Here is a 26,588-nt window from a genome sequence, read left to right on the forward strand (position 1 = left end):
CCCCAATCAAATTTTGACGCAGGTAGGTACTGTCACGACCCGAAAAATTTTGACTAATTTTAAATCAAACTCTCAATACGATTTAGTATTTTTGACACAATAAGAAAATTCGGTAATGTTGAGTCTCAAAATCTTTGAACTATTCTTATGAATCCATTTGACATTTGATTATTTTCGACGACTCATGATACGATTGCTTGTATATAGATATGCATGTATGTATATATATATATATATATATATATATATATATATATATATATATATATATATATATATATATATATATATATATATATATATATATATATATATATATATCTGTGTGTGTGTGTATAATAATATGAAATATTATTTATTGTAATTGTTATAATTAATATTGTAAATAATAAATTTTATTTACAAAGTATCTATAAATAACGTATATAGAATACATATATAGGATTTCGAAGTTATTTAGTAAACGACGGCAACGCTCAATTGTCATTTGGTTGATAGTTAACGAGTTAAAACGAACTTATTTAATTTTAAAATAAACGGTGATTCGAAAATGAGTTTTATAAATTTTAGGCTAAATAATAATATATGTAGAAGTTGTTTGTCAAATTTTAAAACTTTTTATATTTTACCTAGGATTGAGAGTGGACAGTGAGTAAAATTTTATTTAATAGTTAATGATCGAATTTTATATCATAATGACCAAAATAAATAAATATAATTAAAATAAAAGTTTGGAATTTTTCTGAAAGACTTTTTATTCACCACTGTGTAACAACGGGGTACGAAATATATCCCATTAGAACTGTCGGCAGAGTTAATATATTTATGTACACGTTTTTAATTATATTATATTATAATTATTATTATAATATTATTATTTAATTGTATTTGTAAGTTTATATATGGATAGAATATCTAAATAGCTATATGATTTACATATACATATACCACCATGATCAACCAAACCCATTTGATAAACCATTCAACCACCAAATGGTCACCTACTAGTCTTATCTATATACATATACTTTTGAATAATGGAATCACCATCCATCTATCTTGTTCATTAATTCTATTTTTCCTCTATTATTATCTTCTTCTGCTCATTCGTACCACAACTACCATCATCACATGCCATCACCTTGCTTCTAACACCACCACTTGCAGCTATGGTTGCTACTTCTAATTCTGTTTTCTGTTCAGCAAAAACATGAGCCAAAACCATCCTAATTCGCTGCTGTTTTCCCATCTGTTTCTGGTTCGGTTCCAAACCACGAACCATTATAAAACCCTATTACTAACGTGTACTACTGCTGCACTTACTAGCTAACCAACCCGAAACTCGACATCAAACTAGCTCGACTCTTGATCATGCTCGATAAAACCCAACTAGTCTAACCCCATCTTTCCTTTTCTTCAACATCCGACACAAGATCAATAACCGGCACCACCTTCCACAACCACCACCATTGAAATCACAACCTTAACACCTCCATACAAACACCACCTTTACGTTTTTTTTTTACTTCTCTCTTTCTATTTCACGCTTGAATAACCACTATCAACCACTATGGTTCCTTCTATTCAGCTGCAAAAGGACCTTGATCAACTGCCATTATTGTCGCTGCTATGTTTTCCTGCTTCTTATTCGAATCCATCTCACCACCCCACGATCACCACCACCCTAAAACCGCCACCATTAAACTACTACAACTTGTTGGTCTGTTCCTGTTTGAACCGGTCACGAAGTCATCTGTTTCTGTGCACCTACAACTTATTTAAGACGATAATTGCAGCTGGAAATTCATGAGTTTTTTTTTTTTTAAAGTTAAAGTTAAAATAGATGTAAGTTAATCATTGGATTTATATAATTAGTGGGATGATATGATGATGGTAGGGTCTATACATGAGAACAATTTGTTAGGTAATGAGCTGTATGTTGTAACTTGATTTAAAATGACTCAAATTGATTATGGGCCGTGTGCAAAATAATAAATATTAGAAGATTTGAATAATAGATAGATATGAGAATAAGAATGTGATTGGTGATACACTGGAACCGTAAACCTTTAAAAGTTACGGACTATTATTGATCGGGCTCCCTTAAACGAGCAATAGATTATTCGTTGTGTTGGTCCGATTGATACTTGGACTAGTGAGTTAGATCGGGCCCTAGATCAGCCCAATAACCATTCAGGTAACCGCGTATTTTTTTTAAAGAAGATGACGAGAAACGACAAACGATTATGATTAGATATTAAGTGTTGTGATTTTATGTTGAATACAAATATGATGGTAGTAAATATGATGATGAGATCGAAATATAAAATGATGATGACAATGATCTTGAAGATAATGGTAATCATAAGAATGAAATGATGATGATGATAGAATTTAGATAATGGGTATAGTGTTAGAATGATGATGATGTTAGATGACATGCTGAAAATAATATACATGATGGTGATTATATTAGTGATGATTATGACGTTATAAAACGAAGAAGATAATAGGATTTAAGACTATGATTATGAAGATCCTGATGAAGACTAAGAAAAATAAAACAAATAAAATGGGGTTGTGTAGTAAAATAGAATTACAGCAGCCATATCAATGGTTAAGGAGTGTTTTGGGTTAGTGGGACGTCACAGGTTCAAACCCGGGCTTGGGCATTTTTTTTAAGGGCTACTTCTTCTTTGAGGTAGAATTATTATTATTATTATTATTATTATTATTATTATTATTATTATTATTATTATTATTATTATTATTATTGTTATCATTAATATTATTTTTATTATTAACATTAATTACTATAAGTATTATTAATAAGTATTATTAGTATTAAGAGTTATTATCAAAATTATAATTTTTATTGTAAAAATAATACTTTTATTTTATTATCATTATTGTTAAAATTACCATTTTTACTAAAACTATATTTTTATTAAAAATAACATTATTAATAAAATTATCATTTTTATTTGAATTGGCATTATCGATATCATTAATATTATCATTATAAAGAGATTACAAATTTTTTTTTATTTATTAGTATTAGTATTATCTTACCAAATAACAATTAGTACATAACACTATAATTAAAACATATAACATATATAATTTATTAAAATAACAAGTATATCACTAATAATATAAATTCGTTCGATTACCATATTATGTGTTATTATATATATATATATATATATATATATATATATATATATATATATATATATATATATATATATATATATATATATATATATATATATAATGATATAGGTTCGTGAATCTGAGGCCAACCCTATACTTGTTCAATGTCGTCATATGTATTTTTACTACAAAATACAGTATGGTGAGTTTCATTTGCTCCTTTTTAATTGCTTTTGCAATATATATTTTTGGGCTGAGAATACATGCGCTGCTTTTATAAATGTTTACGAGATAGACACAAGTACTTAAAATATATTCTACGTTGAGTTGTACCACCCTGCATATCTTCCCTAATAGCTTGGTAACTACTATTTACATGTGGTATTGTAAACACGAATCCTGTTGATAGATCTATCGGGCCTAACAACCCCAACCGGGCTGGACGACCAGTATTCAACGGTTGCACAGTACTTCGTTTCGTGACTACACTTGGTACAGTGTAGTGAGATTTCATAATAAAGGGAATATGCGACGTTGATTAAATGTTAAGTATGGTTACCAAGTGCTCAACCACTTAGAATATTTTTATTAAAACGTTTGTGTATATAAAATCTTGTGGTGTATTAAGATATTGAAATGATTGTTATGATAAACCTATGAACTCACCAACCTTTTGGTTGACACTTTTAAGCATGTTTATTCTCAAGTATGAAAGAAACCTTCCGCTGTGCATTTGCTCATTTTAGAGATATTACTTGGAGTCGTTCATGGCATATTTAAGTCAACGCCTCGCAATGGGACCAAATGTTGATGACTTCGTCCAGGTGGATAAGGACGGGTTGTTAGACTAAGCTTCTTGATATTGCTCAGTTCTCTTATAACATGCAAAGGAGTGAGTCCACGGGGAAGAGCCTTTTTGAGTTGGTGACAGGACGCCAACCTTTGACCCCGAATGCTCTGGCTGCTTCATATGATGGAAGCAGCCCAGCCGCTTATAGAACGATGAAGGAGTGGCACGAACAAGCTGACTTGGTGCGAGCATCACTAGATAAGGCGGCCAAGAAAATGAAGAAATGGGCAGATGAGAAAAGACGACATGTTGAGTTCAAAGTTGGGGACAGGTGATGGTGAAGCTTTTACCTCAACAATTCAAAACATTTCGGAAGGTGCACAAAGGATTGATCCGGAGATATGAAGGCACATTCCCGGTAATTGGACGTGTTGGGAACGTATCTTATCGAGTTCAACTACCGCCCAAGTTAAAGATTCATCCAGTCTTCCACGTAAGTTTTCTAAAACCTTATCATGGAGACGAGGAAGACCCAGAACGAGGAGTTTCCAAGCGAGCACCAATGGCAGTTGCGACTTCATTCGATCGTGAGGTGGAAGATATCTTGTTGCATCAAACGGTACGGAGACGAGGTGTGCCGAGCTATAGAGAATACCTAGTTAAGTGGCATAACTTAACCAATAGTGAAGCAAGCTGGGAGGCCGAAGACCTATTGTGGCAGTTCACAGTCAAAATCAAGAAGTATAACGAGGATCACACGACGAGGACGTCGCGAGCTTAGGTGAGGGAGAATGTCACAACCCATTAATCTTATGGCTCAATCCACTAAGTTTGTGGCCCAATATGTCAAAATCAAAGAAGGCCCAAGAACCTCGTGGAAGTTCACTAGAACTTTCCCATGAGTTCTACCATGGAATGGTATAGAATGTCCATGGAAATATCTAGACACATGAAGCTTCTATTTCTTAGATCTTAGCCATCCATTGTATTTAATCCTAGCCATCCATTTTGTGATTTGAGTAGTATAAATAGGGGTGGCCTCATTTGGCACACCACACCTCAAATCTCAAACATTCTCTCTTGTAAAGTATTCTCAAGCAATATAAGTATTTTCTTCAATTCCACTTGTTCTATAATATTTTCTCTTTTGGTTACTTGAATCATTATAAGGTCCGAGTAAGGCTGACTTAGTAGAGACTAAGTGCCGCACGTGAGCTTATCGAGATAAGTCCGTGACATAACGCTTTCTTGTTGGTAGCATGTGAGCTCTGCACTTTTCAGTGATGTGTAGTATGTGCACGTATATTTCTTCGAAAGATCTTTTTATGATATTATAAAGGTATCCCCAAAAAAATTATTGCAGGAAGCAACATAAAAATGATTATGGATATAATCCAATGTCTTTGATGTCTTTCACGTTTAAAACTAGGTGCTCTCGAAAATTCGAAGTCTGGAATAATTAGAGAAGAGGGGGACGTAAACATCATCAACATCATCTCCAGATGAATATTCTACGCTTGATGCTGAATCATAATTCACTGACAGTTCATGGACGTAATGGTTAAAGAGGATACACACCCCCAAAAACATGTCTTCCTGTGGTGCTTTAAAGGGTACGTTTTTGGTATCACCTTTAGCTCAAGATGGTTACAATAGTTGTTCGTTTTTTCGGAATCAATCAACTAATGCAACTAAGCAGTCAAGCAATCGAAACGTTGTCACGTTTATCCCATTTTAAGTCATTTCGGTAAGATTAATTTACTTACGTTATTAATCACAATGGTTGAAATAGAAATGTTTCTTTTATCAGTTCCCAGGGATCATGGCTGTTCTAAATAATAAGGCAATTAATGAAATCGTACGCGTTACTGGAGTGAATGGGAGCTCCCCAATCCCAGTTAGATACTCAGGGGAGAAACCGGCCACACCAATTATTAATCCTTTATATACTAAAACACGTGCTGGTTTGGTCGTTTGATAACTCCAACACGACAATCATTTAACCCCCACTCTTTTATTAACCTACATTACGCCCCATCTTCTTCCAGAAAAAAAAAACTCAAACGCCACCAGTCGCCACCGGTCTCCAGCGGCCCCACTACCGCCAACACAACCACTTCCACGAACCTGACCAGCAACACTGCTACCACTCAACCGTTTGCTTCAAAAGCCGTGACATTGTTACGAACCACAACGCAAGGAGTTTTTAAAGAATCAATTCCTGGTTTGTGCAATCTTCTTCTCCAACGCTCTTCTCTCTAATTTAGGAGTGAAACCGTAATCAGGTTAGTTTGATATATCAGTTAGTGCTTTCGTTATATTTCAGCGTATTGCGTGTGAAATCGATTTTTAATTTGTGTTGATTAGATTGTTTGTTGAAATCCTAAATTGATAGCATAAGATAATTGATATAATTTTATTTTTTACTGAAGTTTGATTCTATTTTGTTTTTATAAATGGTAGCTTACTTTATTTGTAGTATACAAGTTGGTTGTGACTGATTTCTTTGGCACAACGATGGGTGCAGTTGCAAGTGGGTTGTGAGTGATTTCTTTGGTCGCAAGATGGAACTACAATTGAGCATGGATTTAACTGTCTAGGGACTGCATATGTAGTTCCATCTTGGTAGTTCAATTTAAGTTATGGATGCTCATTTAAATCCATGCTCAATTGTATAATTTCATAACCGCCAATTAAGGAGTAATCGAACTGTATAGGGACTGCATGGTTGTGATTGAATTCTTTAGTTTTCTACATTTAGGCAGCCAAATACAAAATTAACATTACTCCTTTTATTGGTGCAGTAGGTAATTCTTTTAAGAGCTGCTTAATATCCTGAAAAGCTTTTTCTGTTTCTTCTGTCCATTTAAAATCTTTTTTGTTCAAACAACTTTTTAAAACCTTCATAAATGGTAATGATCGATGCTACTCTTGATAAAAACCTTGTCAAAGCTGCCAATCTTCCATTCAAGCTTTGAACTTCTTTCTTTGTTTTAGGAGATACCATATCTTCAATTGCTTGAATCTTTTTCGGATTAGCCTTAATTTCTCTTTCTGTAACAATATATCCTAAAAATTTGTCTTCTTCTACACCGAAAGTGCATTTTTTAGGATTTAGCTTCATGTTAACTCTTCTTAATGATTCGAATGTTTCAAGAGTATCTCTGAGCATGCTGTCTTCTGTATGACTCTTGACAACAATATCATCAACATAGGCCTCTACGTTTCTGCCTATTTGACTCTTAAATGCTTTATCAATCACACGTTGATAAGTTGCTCCTGCATTCTTTAATCCAAAAGGCATCATGATTTAGAAAAAAATTCCATCTGGTGTGTGGAATGTTGTTTTATCTTGATCTCGAATTGCCATGGGGATTTGATGGTATCCCTTGAATGCATCCAAAAAGGATTTAAACTGATACTCACTTACAGACTCCACTTTCCAATAGATTTCTGGTAAAGGATAATTGTCTTTTGGACATGCTTTATTTAAATATGTGAAATCTACACACATCCTCCATGAATTATCTGGCTTTCTTACCATAACCGGGTTTGCTACCCATGTCTGGTATTTTACTTCCCTCAATATTCCAGCATCCACCAATTTTTTAACTTCTTCTCTGAGAAATTGTGTTCGATCTGGAGTCATGCCTCTTTTCTTTTGATACACTGGTGGGATATTAGGATTCACACCAAGCTTATGTTCAGCTACATGATGTGGTACTCCAGTCATATCAGAATCTTGCCATGCAAAAAATCCAAATTTGTGGCTAAGATTTTGTAAAGCTTTTCTTTTGTTTCTTTTGCTATTGTGTTTCCAATGGTAATTATCTGATCTAGAAATTCTGGATTCGGTGACACTGGACCATCTTCATGAACAATTGGATCAACAGCTGTTCTGTTTATTTGCACACATTCTATTGCTCTTCTCCGTTCAGCGTATAGCGTGGCAATACCAGCTGGTGTAGAAAATTTCATCATGCCATGGACCGTTGATATTACAGCTCCAAATGTCATCATAGCTGATCGACCTAGAATGACATTATATTGTGAGTTTGCTTTAACAACTAAAAACTCGTTATCAGCTGTTCGTTTGAATGGTGTTTTTCCCAAAACTACTTCCAACATTATGCTTCCTTCTGACCATGATGGATGATTAGCAAAACTTGCTAAGGGAACAAATGTGTCCTTCAACTGCTCCTTAACTCTTTCTGGTAATTGCACAAAACAATGCTCATACATGATATCTGCTCCTGCCCCTGTATCAGTATATATTCCGCCAACAACACAGTTTGCTATTCGAGCTTCAATGACTACAGGAGCATCAGATGGATTAGTATTAACATGGAAGGAAAAGCAAACAATTTCTGCTTCCAATCTTCTAATACTTCTGCCTTTCTCCGTTGTCTGGCTTGCCATGAATGTATCATGTTTGCTTCAATAGGTGCTATCTGACAATTACGCCTTTTGGTGCTCTTAAAAGTTGAGTAATTCTTTAGAACGGGTGGCGCCATTTGTTGGTACGATTTTCCGTATAGCGACTGTAAGGTACCAGTACAAGACAATAGCTACTCAGCGTGTGGCGTATACTGTTGATTGTTGTTTGCCCTCGAGAAATAATCTCTGCAGACCTGGAACACAGATGTAAGATCTGTGGGGTGGCCTCAATCAATCTGTGGATCAATCTGTAATGATCCGTCTAGCGTGCTGCTGCTAAGTGGCTAATGTGCTTTTAGAGTGAAAAAGAACTGTGTGAGTGAGAAAGTGTACTTCTCTCTGACTGAAGTTCAAATTAGAATGATGTGAAATGTGGTGACCCGGGGGGTCTATTTATAGGCACAGAATGTCTGAAATTCACGGGATACACGTGTCAATCACTGAATGGTTCTGTTACGTGAAGTATCCGGAATGTCGGTGGCGTGTGCTGACGTGGCTGCGTGCTGTTCACGCGCTGAGTACGAGGGCTTATGCATAGAAGCTGCCTGCAGGGCTTACGCTTGACGCTAGGCGGCCTGCTCTACGCTGGGCGGTAAATACTGAACACCTCTAAATTTTGTTATCTTTTGTGCTTTTTGATCCATTTTTCTGTATGAAAATGGTGTTTTTTATGCGTGTATCTCCTAGGATACACCATTAATGTGGTAACTGAAAATTTTACATCCAATACATTGTTAATCGTTTACTCATTAATTTCGTTATTCGGGATGAACACCAACTGTTTGATAAAAGTTCTCAATGAGGATGAGTGTTGGATGGAACACATAAACAGCCTGATTTTCCTTATCTATATGTGGTTTTGCAATAATTTTTTCCATTTATTGATATTGTGGCAGTATTTGTTTTCTTCTAATGACTAATTGTGGCCTAATGAATTTTATATGGACCTCATCATTTTCGAATAACAACTCACGAGGTTATCATGTATGGTAAAAAAAAAATAAAAATTCTTTCTATATTTTATTACATAATCGTATATTAGAAAGTCAAGGTTTTTACATTAAGTTACCAATTAGTTACATTCCTTAAAGGCACTTTTAATGGATCATTTGTAGTACTGACAATTGGATATGTTTTAATTTTCATATGCTCCTGTTATATTTAATGTTGGTTTTATTTTTTGATAGAAAAAATTGATATGGTTACTTTTTGAAGGATGTTATCCCACATAGGTGGGAGGAGAAAGTTGGAGGTGGGTGACTTGGTTATAAAAGGATGGCTAAGTCTTCATTCCAATTCGCACCAATCAATACACTTTAAGTATTTGATTATTTCTTTCTTTCTTACCCTTGTTTGAGAGTTGTATTAGTTAAATATTTTGGAGAGTGTAATTGGCTTAAGAGAGTCGTCTATATCATTGTAACAATTTGTGATATAGTGTATTTCTCTCTTTGGGGGCCGGTGGTTTTTCTCCTGTTTTGGAGTTTCCACGTTAAATCTTGTGTTGTGTATTGTTCTTATTTCTTTACTGTTATTGTTGGGCTGGGTGGTGGGAATTAGTGAGGCTGTAATTTCCCAACAACTGGTATCAGAGCGTCAGGTTTGACGGGGGTCTCGGTTATAGGAGTTGGAGTATGCTCTGTGGTTGCCACGGGAGTGGATCGTCCACATCAGAAACGAGTTCTATTGATCGTATAGGGTATCTGGTTAGACAATATTTTTTCTGATTCGGAGTAAGTGGTGTCTAGAATTTGTAGTGGACCGGGTGTTGGATTTTCCAATTTAACGGATCCTGTGCGCCACTCCACTATATCTGTCGGCCAGTCGAAACGTGAGCAAAATCAGAGAAAGTGTTGTTTATAGGATACGAATACGATGTCGAAGTTCAGTCCAATGAGGTTTGATGTAGAGAAATTTGATGGGAGGATCAATTTTGGCTTATGGCAGGTTCAAGTCAAGGATGTGTTGATTCAGTCCGGGTTACACAAGGCATTGAAAGGTAAACCCACCTTTGTTCCCGGCAGTGATTCCAGCAGTAAGCTCGATGAAGAAGAATGGGATGATATGGATTTGAGGGCAGCAAGTGCGATTCGTTTCTGTCTTGCAAAAAACGTGCTTGCAAATGTGCACGGGTTATCAACGGCAAAGGAGCTTTGGGTTAAACTAGAGCAGTTGTACCAGGGCAAGGGCATCTCAAATCGATTGTGTCTTAAAGAACAATTTCATACTCTGCGTATGGATGGGGGTTCAAAGATTTCAGTCATCTAAGTATTCTTAACGGTATTTTTCGGAACTGGAGGCTATTGGAGTTAAAATGGATGATGAAGATAAATCTTTGGGGTTGATATTATCTTTATCATCGTCCTATGAGCACATGAAACCTATTTTGATGTATGGGAAAGAAACTCTGAAGTTTGAAGATGTTACTAGCAAGCTCCTATCTGAGGAGAAAAGACTGGAAGGTAACGGGGTCTCGTCATCAGAAAATACGGTACTGTTGTGTTCGGATAGGCGGAAGAGAAACTCCGGAAAGAATCTGGTATGCTGGAGGTGCGGGAAGACTGGACATGTAAGGGTTAATTGTCCAGGTGGAGCTAATTCGGTAAATGGCTCTAAAGGCGCTAATGATGTCTATGTTGTTACGGAGAGTGACGAATTCCTCTGAAGTCACACCATCCTCATGGTGTGTCCGCGCCACCGTGGAAAGGGATGTTCGTTAGTGGTTCCACAATTACACATGGGCATTGGTTTGGCATTGATGCAGGTTGTGTGGTGGAAACTGATGTTGTAGCTGATGGGACTTTCGGGAAATCCAAACAGGGAAGTTGCACCATAAAGTTTCAGCTGGTTGTTCAACAACATGTGCCGAGGTGAAATGCTTGGAATGTGATATTCTAAGTGCTATACTCTTAATGGTGGAGTATGATAATTCTTGTTAAGAGTTATGATTGTCTGTGATGACAATGATTGTCGGTTTAGACAATGTTCGGTAAAGATGCAAGTTTTGTCTCTTGGGAGATAATGTCATCGGCATGAAGATGAGGATCTTGAAGTTGTCGTCGAGGAAGCATCTATATCGGTTATCCTTATAATGTTGAAGTATGGTTATCTTTTTCTATCAAAAAGGTGGAGATTTGTTGTTGTTATTTTTTGATAGAAAAAATTGATATGGTTACTTTGTGAAGGATGTTATCCCACATAGGTGGGAGGAGAAAGTTGGAGGTAGGTGACTTGGTTATAAAAGGAGGGTTAAGTCTTCATTCCAATTCGCACCAATCAATACACTTTAAGTATTTGATTATTTCTTTCTTTCTTACCCTTGTTTGAGAGTTGTATTAGTTAAATATTTTGGAGAGTGTAGTTGGCTTAAGAGGGTCGTCTATATCATTGTAACAATTTGTGATATAGTGTATTTCTCTCTTTGGGAGCCGGTGGTTTTTCTCCTGTTTTGGAGTTTTCACGTTAAATCTTGTGTTGTGTATTGTTCTTATTTCTTTACTGTTATTGTTAGGCTGGGTGGTGGGAATTAGTGAGGCCGTAATTTCCCAACATTTAATTCTAATATTTTTATCATATTACGTATGATGTTTGAGGTTTTAGGTGTGGATATGGGTTGTACCGCTTACTTTTCGTGTTCGTGTGCAGTGTGAATATATGTCTTCTTGCTACATATAAGCATTTATACGTGTTAGTGAATTTACTCAGCATATATCAAGTTTATCATGATTATCTACTAATTCTTTTTAGTGTATGGTTTGAGTTGATATGTAGTAATACCGTAGCTTCTACTTGACTTTGAAGAATGTGGATGCCAGGTACAACACATATTTATGCAAGTTTCAACGTTATGAATTTTTATGGTTCAATCCGTGCAGGGGCGGATTTGAGGGCGTGCAACACGTGCGCTTGCACAGGGTCCATAATCTCAAGGGGCCCATAATAAAAAAATATGCAGTACTAATGAAAAACTTAACATAATTTTTATATATACAAAAGGCCCATGTGTTTATTTTATCTTCAACCTCAATAGGTTCAATAAAGGTAAGAGGTCTCAGTTCAGCAACAATGTGTTCTCATGAGTATACTTTGTAGAAAAAAGTTTGTAATTACTGGGTTCCATATGTAGAAACTGTAAATTTTTGTACGGAGTATAAGACAAGCAGTTTACTACAAATGCTTATGAAAATTTTGTGCAACAGTTCATATATATTTTTTGGTTTAATCTTTTTAACAAGGGCCAAAACGTTTGGGCTGGGTTGGGTTGATAGAGACATGTTTTGCACAATAAGTACGCTACAAATTACTTCACTTAAAGTACTAATATTTCGGCCTTTAAATGTTCGCCATTTTCATTATGTTATTTACCATTGTCTCAGTGTTTGTCTCTTGATTCGCTTTCAGTTGATAATACGAAAATCGATAGGTATGTTGAGTTGAAAAGGGTTATGAGGCTGTATGTTGGAACTGCGACTCTGGAGCTGATATTTGTGGCCACTCTATGCCTTCAACACCCATCGTTGCAGTGGAATATTTTTAGCATTTGAGATAAAGCATTTTGAACAAGTGTATGAACTGATAGGTATTTCATTATTTACTTTCGGGCATTTTTTATTTAAAAGGTGAACTTCTATTTGTGTTATAAATTTGCTCAGATTGCTACGCATTATCTGTTCAATGAGATGGCTATATTAGTATTATACAAAAAAAATATTCGGCACCAATGCACAATTTCGTTACAAATTGTTTAATATTCGATGACATTACTTTTATGACAAAGTTCAGTCAAATTTAGTGGACACTTGCATAAATTGGATAATATTGTGATGGTTTAATTTCAAAGAAAACACATGGGAATGAATTAGCAAATAAACACCGACTGACCCGTTATCACTTCCTACTCAACCTTTGCGACACACCCATTTTGCCACATATAAATACTTTATTTGTAGTCTCTTACTTGCATTTTGGTACAAGTGTTAAGAGATCGTGAGGATATGTATAAAGAGGAATCTGACAATGTTCCAAGCACGGTTAGTCTACAATGTTGTGTGAATTTGGTCAGATTACGAATCCCACTTTGGGGTTTATTTTTTCCTTCCAAGTGTATGTTCTCTTTAATATTTTCCGGTTAGTCTACAACGTGTTTGTTTTTGTATTGTTTCGGCAACATGTCTATATAACATTCCGATTCATACAATAACCCTATTCAACTCATAGAAAACGCAGATGCAGAACAAGGCACATCATCATCGACAACGCCAATTCTATTTCCCGACAATGCACACCAACAAACAAAAAAAGATAGACTAGCAACATCACAGTGACAAAAAACCACCTATTTTGGCCACATATCTTTTGTATATCTACCTAATATATGGACTTTATGCAGACCACCTATCTAGCATATGTATGTAATGTATCAACATATCCCGTAAATACAAATTGCTACATTAAATAAAGATACGTAACCCGAAAGGCTTTGCCGCATCGTGCGGGCCGATCCGGATCTTGTTAATATGAAGTGTCTTTCTGTTGATGTAAAAAATGTTTCTTGAATACAAATTAGTACTTTTATGTAATTTGTAGAAGTGTGTTTGTTTTAAGGCATGCATGGCTAGTTTTTAAAGATTGTCTCATGTATACAACATATTTTTCAGTTTACTTATACTTTTAATAGTTTGTTATCCATAGAACTGATAGCTTATTGGTATTGGTACCCCCATCCGGGCTTCATTTTTTAAAGTCGTTGGCAAAATAGAAACATGTTTCATCCCCTTGTACATCGGGAAATTATAACTCCTGGCAAAGTGTCGACCTGCCACTCGTGAGGTATTCTACGAAAAGGCATCTAATTCTGTGGGTTGCCAAAGGCGGCTTCATGTTTGAAAGTCTTTGACAAGATCGGAACATGTTTGTTCCCTTGTACAAAGCTATCAACCTGCCACTCATGAAGTATTCTGTTAAAAAGCATCTAATTCTATGGGTTGTCAAAGGCAACAAGGGTTAAGTTGTTCCTACCGATCAAGACTCTTGCCAAAATCTCCCCGTCTCAACTAAAACAGCCGATATCATCGGAAGTTTATGACAACTTTTAGGTCCATATAGCATTTCAAAATATGCATAAGTAGACTATGTAGACTAATGACTACTACCAAAACTATCCCACTAATATCATTCTGGAAATAGCTACCATCAGATAAGATTCCATCCTCACATTACTGTTAGCAACAACAGAAAACAGACTGAAGACACTAGTTCATATTATATTAGATCATGGCCACAAGTCGCAAACCCAACACTCACAGAAAGCATAGCAAGTAAAGTTTTTGACCTCCCATTAATTCAAAAATACAAGAACAATATAGAAGGTATCAAAGAAGTTCTAAAATCAAAAAACACAATTTCAACCGAAAACGATACAGTACCAAACAGCTCCTAGTTCATCCTCTGGGCAGCTTCCTTAGCAAGAACCCTCTCTTTCGCCTTAGTTTTTGCCTGAGATTTTGATCCCATTATCCCACCACCCCACTTCTTTCTGTACTCTTCGTACTTATCATTGAAATTTGCCTGAAATAAAAATACCAGATTCAGATTCAACCATATGATTTTTCAATAATCTTAACATAAAGAAACTAATGTTACACTTTAAAGAAAATAACTAAAAACAGGAAGTGAACCTTAATGGCCTCCAATATTCTGCTGAATTCCATTTTATCTTCGTTCTTGACCGTGGTCAAACAAAGAGCAGCTGCGGTTTTCTGGTGAACAATCTGCACGAATCAAAGAAATATCATTAGATTCATCTGAAATCACGAAAAGGGTAGAGTAAAAAACAATCACTAAGCACTTACGGTTCCCAGTCTCGATTTCCCTTTAACGATGCAGTAAGGAATCTCCATCTTTCTGCATAGTGCAGGAAGCCACACAACCAACTCAATGGGATCAACATCATGGGCAATAATAACCAATTGTGCCTTGTTCTGAAAATAAAAAATGGAAGGTTAGATGTTTCACAAACAGATAACATAATGTGTTCTTAGTAATGGCCAATAGAAAACCTGCTCAATGAGATAGGTGATATGGTTCAAACCATATTTCACAACAATCGGCTTCTTTGCTTCGGCAGTCTTTCCCTCTGACTCAGCCTGAGCCTTATTCAAAAGGCGTTGCTTTTTGGCTGCTTTGTCTTCAGGCCTGTACTTCAGAAGCATCTTGAACAGTGTAGTTGCTGCATAACAAATCATGCAAATGAAATCCACATCCACATATAAATTTAAAAAAGTCAAAAACAAACTGAAGTTATAAGCAAGGATAAGGACTGAAAAACATGAATCGAGATTCAAGGTGATCTGATAAACTTTTACAACAAGACCAAATAACAATCAATGATAACGTAATTAAACTAATAAAGTAACTACTAGTAAAGTAATTACATTGAATGATGAAAGCAGCTTACACACACAAAAGATAAGACATTTAAGTCACTGTAACAAATCTACTTATATACAACAAAAGGCTAAACCACTAAAGGGGTGGAAAGGGCTAAACAGCAAAGGGGTGGAAAGGAAAGGGTGGGGCGGGCGCCCCAGGCCTAAAAAAATATATTTTCATATGTTACCCCCCAAGCCTCCATATTTTCCCCCCCAAAGTCTCTATATTTTGGTTCCAATGCCTCCATAATGTACACAAAAGTCTACAGATCTTGCCCAAAACCTCCATATTTTGCCAACAAAGGTTGCAGTGAATGTGAACGCTTTTAAAAAAAATCTGATTCCACCACTACATCTATAGCCAATCAATGAAATATCAAATATATATCGCATAAGATCAATCGAAACAGAGAGATCAACATAATCAAAATTCAACACAATCTGAGTAAAAATATATAGCATACAGCTACAAAAACAAAGCAAAAACAACGTAAAAAGAGCGAATAATACCGAGATTCTTGTCAAGAGTCTTGGTGAACTGATTCAAAGCTGGAGGGACCTTCAACCTCTGCTTGAGGATCCTCCTCTTCCTCTGGATTCTGACCACTTGTGGCCATCTTACAAATCTGTGCAAATCCTTCTTAGGCGGCAATGCTCCACCAATCCCAAACTGCTTCGGACGTTTTTCGAACAACGGATTCACCACCTTCTCCTGCACACAATACACAAAATAACAATTTCATGAACAAAATCAATCAAAATAATCTAGCATCAATTTCACTCATACTGCCATCACTTCAAACAAATATATAAAGCGCATTATATCATATAATTACTCTAACAGTCTAATATCTTCAAAATCAACATCAATGCACAAAATTTTAAATAAGATATATATTACAATACACAAACACAATACAATAACAACAATGATGTTGCATATTAGCTACTGTATAACAGATATGAATGAAAATCGAACGAATAGGTTAATAAATCATACCGTTTTCTTCTTAGTTGCAACAGCCTTCACACCTTTCTTCGGAGCCTGAAATTAATCAAAAGAATTACAAGTGTATGATTCAAATCAAAGGTAACAAGCGAATATCAAATTAAGCTTTGATACTTAGCAATATCAAATAGTTTGATCAATTGACTCACCATTGATAGAAACTGAGATTGAAGGCTTTGAAACGGCGATAATTGAACACCTAGTTTTTATCTTTTACATTTTATTCTGTGTTTTTAGGGTTTTGTATGTGTATACGTGCGCTCCAGTTTATCTGGGCTTATGTGGGCCTCGTTTGTTAAAACTCTTTTACGGCCCAGTTTCGGTTGCATCTAAATATCTAAATATAGAAGTGTATTTGATAAAACTTTCGATTAAACGCTTCATGGTTTATAATCTGAATGGTTCAACGAAAATTTTACATAAAATTGAGGTGCTTGATTGTTAAGGGAAAATTTTAGTTCTGAATAGTTCAACACTGAATGTTGAATCATTCAACTTTATCTGTTATTCAGAGGTAAAAAACAAATGCATTGAATGCTAAATGATTTAGCATTGAACGCTGAACCATTCAACTAAGAGGTAAACAAACACACCCACAGTATAATAGTTTACTCTTAAAAATACTCTTCACCTTATTCATTTCTAGCGTATTTAGATTCATATGAAACCTCTTCTTTTATCTCTATATAGTTATGCTAAATTAGATCTGCAACTATTCATATAACTTAACTAGTGTTGTAATACATAGAGTCAAGATTAGTAGATGACATTATTTTATACCACAAAAGTAAACAAATGGTGACTACCAATTTCATATTATATACCACAAATGTCTACTATAAATATGCATCAATTGAACGTAATTTAAACATACATTTCTCAATATATCACTTCTTTCTTTCTTTTGCATTTTTCTTTCTTTCACTCTTACAATATAAATAAGCTTAGTATAAGTTGATAATAAGTCAATAGGCCATTAAAGTAGTTTTAATCTACTAAATCATAACACGTTATCAGCACGAAGTGCTCCGTATAATGAAGGTTTATCTAAGCAAACACAAGTCATTAATCAAGGTAAGAAATTCTTTAACGATATCTTCTATTATCTATTAGTAAGGTAAATATTATTATCATCATAAGTAAAATTATATTTATGTAATCTAACTTTTATTAACTTCACTAACATTTATATTTATGTTATTTAAGTTATATATGGTCGGTTATACCGCCTGAATTATATTTATGTAATATAACTTTTATTAACTTCACTAACATTTATATTTATGTTATTTAAGTTATATATGGTCAGTTATACCGCTTGAGTTATATTTATGTAATCTAACTTTTATTAACTTCACTAACATTTATATTTATGTTATTTAAGTTATATATGGTCAGTTATACCGCCTGAATTATATTTATGTAATCTAACTCTTATTAACTTCACTAACATTTATATTTATGTTATCTAACATTTATGATTACTTATGCAATTAATCATTATTTATTTCATGCATACTAATGTTTATTCTTAAAATTTATTATTTATGCATAATATGTTTATTCTCTTAATCTTCGTATTTATACTAAACGTATTTGTACTAAATGTATTTATAGTAATCGTATTTGTACTAAAAAAAATTCTTTTATTAAAATATTATAACACGTTGCTTGATACTTTATTGCCATAGCATGTTGATTTATTGATAATTGATTATGATTGGTGCATGTTTATATTGGTATTTTTGCTACATATGCTGCAATTCGAGGACTTGTTAACATGAATGATTTAATTGGTCTTACATGTTATATAAGGCTATATGATTTAAAATAAATTATAGTTTATAATTTATATGCTTATTAAACTATATCAGTAAAATACGTGTAGCACCAGCTCTATTAATTGGTGTCTTTAATTAATATGTGGTTATTAATTAATTAATGTTTATTGATTATTGAGGTTTATTAATGCTGTTTAATAATCTATAATTTATATGTAATGTATATATATACATGTCTATGATACAGATGTGATTAATTCTGTTAATTGAGAATAACATAATATTTTAATAAAATATTTTAACTACTCCGTATTAACATAATATAATAAAATAATGCCTCTCAGATATTGATAATAGCCATTTGAATTTAAATATAGAGAAAAAGACGATGTTTGTATTGGATTATTGACTAGTGAGTTTGACATCAATAATTGAGAGGATAACAAACAAAAACACTGAATTTATACATAATCAATTAATTTGGTAGCTATGTAGGATAATATTTTAATCTATCATATTATATATTAATTAATCTATGCTTCACATGTATCAAATTGTTATTAGGCTAGTAGCCATATAACCTGAATATATGCTGAATTTATATGCGTACTTCACTATATGGTCTTATAGAGGCACATGTATTATACCTACCTGCATGACGTCCCGTTATTCATACAGATAGTAATTAAATTTTAAATAGAATTTATGGCAATGGAGAATGCTATTCTTGCTATATATTTTCCATTTATATATTGGTGGGACGACCAGAACCCTCTCTTTCGCCTTAGTTTTTGCCTGAGATTTTGATCCCATTATCCCACCACCCCACTTCTTTCTGTACTCTTCGTACTTATCATTGAAATTTGCCTGAAATAAAAATACCGGTTTCAGATTCAACCATATGATTTTTCAATAATCTAAACATAAAGAAACTAATGTTACACTTCATAGAAAATAACTAAAAACAGGAAGTGAACCTTAATGGCCTCCAATATTCTGCTGAATTCCATTTTATCTTCGTTCTTGACCGTGGTCAAACAAAGAGCAGCTGCGGTTTTCTGGTGAACAATCTGCACGAATCAAAGAAATATCATTAGATTCATCTGAAATCACGAAAAGGGTAGAGTAAAAAACAATCGCTAAGCACTTACGGTTCCCAGTCTCGATTTCCCTTTAACGATGCAGTAAGGAATCTCCATCTTTCTGCATAGTGCAGGAAGCCAAACAACCAACTCAATGGGATCAACATCATGGGCAATAATAACCAATTGTGCCTTGTTCTGAAAATAAAAAATGGAAGGTTAGATGTTTCACAAACAGATAACATAATGTGTTCTTAGTAATGGCCAATAGAAAACCTGCTCAATGAGATAGGTGATATGGTTCAAACCATATTTCGCAACAATCGGCTACTTTGCTTCGGCAGTCTTTCCCTCTGACTCAGCCTGAGCCTTATTCAAAAGGCGTTGCTTTTTGGCTGCTTTGTCTTCAGGCCTGTACTTCAGAAGCATCTTGAACAGTGTAGTTGCTGCATAACAAATCATGCAAATGAAATCCACATCCACATATAAATTTAAAAAAGTCAAAAACAAACTGAAGTTATAAGCAAGGATAAGGACTGAAAAACATGAATCGAGATACAAGGTGATCTGATAACTTTTACAACAAGACCAAATAACAATCAATGATAACGTAATTAAACTAATAAAGTAACTACTAGTAAAGTAATTACATTGAATGATGAAAGCAGCTTAACACACACAAAAGATAAGACATTTAAGTCACTGTAACAAATCTACTTATATACAACAAAAGGCTAAACCACTAAAGGGGTGGAAAGGGCTAAACAGCAAAGGGGTGGAAAGGGCAGGGTGGGGCGGGCGCCCCAGGCCTAAAAAAATATATTTTCATATGTTACCCCCCAAGCCTCCATATTTTCCCCCCCAAAGTCTCTATATTTTGGTTCCAATGCCTCCATAATGTACACAAAAGTCTACAGATCTTGCCCAAAACCTCCATATTTTGCCAACAAAGGTTGCAGTGAATGTGAACGCTTTTAAAAAAAATCTGATTCCACCACTACATCTATCGCCAATCAATGAAACAAAGCAAAAACAACGTAAAAAGAGCGAATAATACCGAGATTCTTGTCAAGAGTCTTGGTGAACTGATTCAAAGCTGGAGGGACCTTCAACCTCTGCTTGAGGATCCTCCTCTTCCTCTGAATTCTGACCACTTGTGGCCATCTTACAAATCTGTGCAAATCCTTCTTAGGTGGCAAAGCTCCACCAATCCCAAACTGCTTCGGACGTTTTTCGAACAAAGGGTTCACCACCTTCTCCTGCACACAAAACACAAAATAACAATTTCATGAACAAAATCAAGCAAAATAATCTAGCATCAATTTCACTCATACTGCCATCACTTCAAACAAATATATAAAACGCATTATTTCATATAATTACTCTAACACTATAATATCTTCAAAATCAACATCAATGCACAAAATTTTAAATAAAATATGTATTGTTATATTACAATACACAAACACAATACAATAACAATAATGATGTTGCATATTAGCTACTGTATAACAGAAATGAATGAAAATCGAACGAATAGGTTAATAAATCATACCGTTTTCTTCTTAGTTGCAACCGCCTTCACACCTTTCTTCGGAGCCTGAAATTAATCAAAAGAGTTACAAGTGTATGATTCAAATCAAAGGTATTTAAACAAGCGAATATCAAATTAAGCTTTGATACTTAGCAATATCAAATAGTTTGATCAATTAACTCACCATTGATAGAAACTGAGATTCAAGGCTTTGAAACGGCGATGATTGAACACCTAGGTTTTATTTGCACAATTTATTCTCTGTTTTTAGGGTTTTGTATTTGTATACGTGCTCCAGTATATCTGGGCTTATTTGGGCCTATTTTTTTAAAACTCTTTTACGGCCCAGTTTGGGTTGCATTTAAATTTAGACATATGTAGTTAGTTTAATAAAAACGAGTCCCCAACCCGTTTAATGTTTAAATCCAGAAGCGTTTAGATCCAAACTCATTTTGACCCAAAATCATTTTGACCCGATCCAAACTCATTTTGACCAGATTGTCATGCATAGTACAGAGTGTGTTGAAAAAAAATCGATCGCGCGTTGCTGCGGTTGTATTCAACGCGCGGTCGAATTTGGATATATGTTGTTTGGTACCTAATATATCTAATAGGTTGAGTTGTTTGTTTTACGTGTATGTATATGTATGAAATGTGACCCGAAATATATAGTGTTTTTTCTAACGATGTCCGTTTCGCGCGTAGTTAGTCCCGTTGTGTTCGTTAGATTTTTTCAAGTTGAACGATGATTTCGGAAAAAATTTAACTCGCACCGAGCGGTATGAAATATAGCCCGAAATATTTAGTATTTTTTAACGATGTCCGTTTCGCGCGTAGTTAGTCCCGTTGTGTTCGTCAGATTTTTTTCAAGTTGAACGGTGGTCTCGAAAAAATTTAACTCGCACCGAGCGAGAAGATAGGGCCCGTTAAAAATTCGGGTGGAATTAGTTTCTTTTATTTTAATAAAATTATATATTTACGCTTTCTACCCCTGAGAAAGTGTAAACTTGAGGGGGCGTTGTGTAAATGAAGCCGAAGGTGAGGGACTGGTTGTTGTGTAAGCGCAAACTCAAAACGACAATCCGATATAACTGAAACGACAAAATTCGCCACGCCTTTAGTATATAGGTATAATAATATAATATAATATAATATAATATAATATAATGACTGATGACTGATTAAGTGGAAAATGATTCATAATCTGACTAGTGTAAAGACAATATTAGATAAAATTAAAGTGTTTAATGATTAAAAGAGAATTTCAGCTCTGCATGGTTCAGCACTGAATATTGAACCATTCAACATCATCTGTCGTTCAAAAGAAAAAAACAAACGTATAGAATGTTAAATGGTTTAGCATTCAACGCTTAACTGTTCAACATTCAACGCTTAATGGTTCAGCATTCAACATTGAATCATTCAATTAATAAGTAAACAAACGCACTCATAGTGTCATATTGTACTCTTAGAAGTACTCTTTACCGTATTCCTTTCTAATGTATTTAGATTGTCACGTGAAACCCCTTCTTTTATCTCTATAGTGAAGTAAAACTATATCAACAATATCCTATAACTTAATTAGTTATGTTTCAATTACATCCACAAAGCTTTTTGAAAGATCTTGTTTTTAGTTGTCAACTTTGTATTTCAACCAATAAAAAGTGATCATAGTGGAGAGATAAAATAATTTATCAGTGGATTGGTTAGTTTAGTCGTTTTTATGTTTTGTGCGCATTGTATTGTATGTTGTGATTTATTAGTTGATTGTGTTATTTCATGGCTTTTGTTTGATTATGTAGTTAGGATAGATCTTTGTTCGGATCCTGTGTTTCCCATTATTCTTGTTTCTCGTTGGAATTTGTTGGTTGTATGATTTCTCATAGGTTTCTTTCTCTTTGAAAGATCCTTGTTTTATTTAGTTTTCGCTATTTTGTCAACAAATAAAAACGAAAAAATAATATTGTATATGTTACTAAGAAAACTATAATTTTGCAGCATAAACATTATATATTATTACTAAATATACTAAATCTCACGAACATGTTACTTTTCACCATGGTAATCTTGTATAACCCTAACTTCGGATGTATTTTGGTAAAGGGAAATAACATTCACACACTTTTTTTATTTATTAACACTTTTTGGTTTTAATGTGATTAATTTATCCATCAATAATTTACATCCATCCTTTTTAAGTCTTTCTACTTGACGGTATTATTGTCATATTTAAACAAAAAGTATGGATGGATCAAAAAATGATGTGTGAGAATCGCTCCCCTTTAATAAATCGTATATTTTTTTGGGCGAAGAAGAAGGAAATAGATTATACATGGAGTCTTCATAAAAAAGATGAAGGAAACCATAACAAATAAAAGAGAATAAGCAGCTTAACACATTAACAAAAGCTAAGCTTGCGATCAAAAGGAAAGAAATAGAACTACGCCTTGTGGATTAAAACTCCAGGATTACAATCTCACACATAAAGACCCAAAGATGAAGACTAGTGTAAGGATTAAAGGACCCAAACAATAGAGTAATTTCAGAGAATTACCCTTCCACAATCGACAAACGAAAGAACGATAAATAAAAGAATTAAAGACGCGAGATTTAACGTGGTTATATGTAATCGAATGTCGATTACTTTAATCCACGGACCAACTAGAGAGATTTTATTGATATAATTCGTAGATACAACTGAGTGTTACATTAGGATGCTTATATAGGCCAAAAACACCTTGAAGAACCAGAAAAACATAAATTTGGAAACTTCTCGCCATACGAAGCCGCGCCGCGCCACCTTGAGCCGCGCCGCGTCTCAAAGGCTAATCTCCGGACAGTCGTTTTCCAAATCTGATGCTCTGTTTCATGTACTAGGTCGCGTCGCGCCTTTCAAGGCCGCGGCGCGCCTCCCCTGTTCGTCCAACTCATTTTTTTTTATATCATTCACATCTAACATTCTCCCACTTGAAGATAGTCAAAACCATGACTCACATTTTGTCAACCCATCATAACATCAAACTAACCAAGATCGTCAAAGCACCCTTTACCGCCAAACTCCATTTGGGCCACGCACACTCCTATCACATACGCCGAATAAGCATACTTTCGATACAAAGTCTTCAACACTTCTTGTTAGAATCGAATCATCATCTCTCTATCTCCTAGTCGGTCATCACCTTCTCATTAGTTCATGAGAAGGATCGTTGAAGCTATGCAAAACCTCAACTTGTCCAATGACACCACCTTAGTAAACATATCCGCGGGATTCTTTATACCAAGGACTTTCTCCAACGTCAAAGTACCATCTTCAATACGTTCTCGAATAAAATGATACCTCAAATCAATGTGTTTCATACGATTATGAAACCCCGGATTGTTCGCGAGATTGATTGCACTTTGGCTATCACAATATAAGACGCAATTGTCTTGTCTTTTACCCAACTCACACAAGAAGTTCTTCAACCAAACAAGCTCTTTAGAAGCTTCCGCAATAGTCATATACTCGGCCTCGGTGGTTGAAAAAGAAAAACTCCTTTGTAGTCTAGACATCCAACTAACCGCCGTCTTACCAACCATAAACACATATCCCGTAGTACTCTTACCCGAATCACCAAATCCACCCAAATTTGCATCCGCATAATCTCTAAGTATAACATTGCCCTTAGTGAAACACAATCTCATACTAGAAGTACCTTTTAAATAACGAAGCAACCATTTGACCGATTTGTCTTCTTCCATTTTAGGTGATTGATTCTTTGATAACTTTATCGCGCTTCCAAAAAGCATAGTACGAGCCTTTGCTTTATCAACATTAAACTTTTCTACTACTTTCTCAATATACTTGGATTGAAACAAGTATAGAACACCTTTAGCACGATCACGCACAATACTCATTCCAAGATCCTTCATCTCGAACTCTTTTGAAAGCATACCTTTCAACTTATTGATCTCGAACATGTCCGAACCCGCAAGCAACATGTCATCAACGTATATGATGGCGTAGGGTTTATTAATTAGGGCTTAAGATTGACTTAGTCCACAAGTCATCTAAACCCTAATTCCCATCTATAAATATGGGGCAAAACCTACATCAAGTTCACACGCCCTTCCACCGCAACGCATTCGGCATCCATCGCATACGGCTCTCCGCATCTTACGCTAAATGCCTCTTTACGGCGACTACACGATCTCTCATGATCTAGGGTTTTTACCTACGGATCTTGTAGGGTTTTTCTCCCTCTTGTCGTCGTTAGGTTCCGACTATCGACCGGCGGGCAATTCGTTAGCCACCCTCCCGAGATCATCATCTCGGGTACGGGTTATCACGGTAACCAGACCGGAGGTTAACGACGATGACGCCTAAAAAAAACCCATCTCATATTGTTGTTTGTGGATGTATTTTCCCTCGGAAAATATATGCATGATCAAGTGGTGCTTTCATTGAGAGACGCAACCTGACGTCTCGTACTCTCGCAATCACGCGGGTATCAAAGGTTTATCTATCTTATTGAGCTTTTAATTCGGTATATGCGGTTTCAAGTACATGTATCTTTCGAGCAGATGTCCGTGCGCCTGCGTAACTGTTCGCGCGCTTTGCGCACAGTGTCCGCAGTTTTAGACGCAATTTTCATGCGGTTTTACGCATGGTGGTTCACGCGGTTTCCCCGCGCACTCTGCATGCGGTTTTACGCGCATCTGTTCGCGGGTTTACGCACAGTTGTTTGCGCAGGCTCATGTGAACTTATTTTCCGCAGCATAATGAGAAGTTCGATACAATACTTGGCAAAAATATCATACCGAACTTGAGGGACTTGATGGCGTAGGGTTTATTAATTAGGGCTTAAGATTGACTTAGTCCACAAGTCATCTAAACCCTAATTCCCATCTATAAATATGAGGCAAAACCTACATCAAGTTCACACGCCCTTCCACCGCAACGCATTCGGCATCCATCGCATACGGCTCTCCGCATCTCACGCTAAATGCCTCTTTACGGCGACTACACGATCTCTCACGATCTAGGGTTTTTATCTACGGATCTTGTAGGGTTTTTCTCCCTCTTGTCGTCGTTAGGTTCCGACTATCGACCGGCGGGCAATTCGTTAGCCACCCTCCCGAGATCATCATCTCGGGTACGGGTTATCACGGTAATCGGACCGGAGGTTAACGATGATGACGCCTAAAAAAAACCCATCTCATATTGTTGTTTGTGGATGTATTTTCCCTCGGAAAATATATGCATGATCAGTATAACAATAAGATTATGTGGAAGACTTGAATTTTTTCAAGTAACAACAATGGTCCGCTTCACATTTTACAAAACCAACCTTCTTCATAAACTCATCAAATCTCAAGTACCATTGCCG

At 35.3% G+C, this 26,588-nt stretch overlaps 1 protein-coding gene and 1 pseudogene across 1 annotated transcript; both read right to left on the reverse strand.

Moving 5' to 3' along the window:
• Positions 1-14,626: 14,626 nt before the first annotated feature.
• LOC139858293 (large ribosomal subunit protein eL8y) lies at positions 14,627-16,457 on the reverse strand. The gene is made up of 5 exons (XM_071847151.1): positions 16,324-16,457; positions 15,442-15,611; positions 15,235-15,363; positions 15,061-15,153; positions 14,627-14,950 (listed from the first exon to the last, which is right to left on the reverse strand). Exons 2-5 carry the CDS (start codon positions 15,592-15,594, stop codon positions 14,819-14,821), a joined length of 507 nt encoding a protein of 168 aa, XP_071703252.1. The 5' UTR covers positions 15,595-15,611; positions 16,324-16,457; the 3' UTR covers positions 14,627-14,818.
• Positions 16,036-21,478, reverse strand: LOC139859388 (large ribosomal subunit protein eL8y-like; annotated as a pseudogene).
• Between the last annotated feature and the right edge of the window lie 5,110 nt (positions 21,479-26,588).

Source organism: Rutidosis leptorrhynchoides, chromosome 7 (genome assembly GCF_046630445.1).
Source record: "Rutidosis leptorrhynchoides isolate AG116_Rl617_1_P2 chromosome 7, CSIRO_AGI_Rlap_v1, whole genome shotgun sequence".
Taxonomy (NCBI): domain Eukaryota; kingdom Viridiplantae; phylum Streptophyta; class Magnoliopsida; order Asterales; family Asteraceae; genus Rutidosis; species Rutidosis leptorrhynchoides.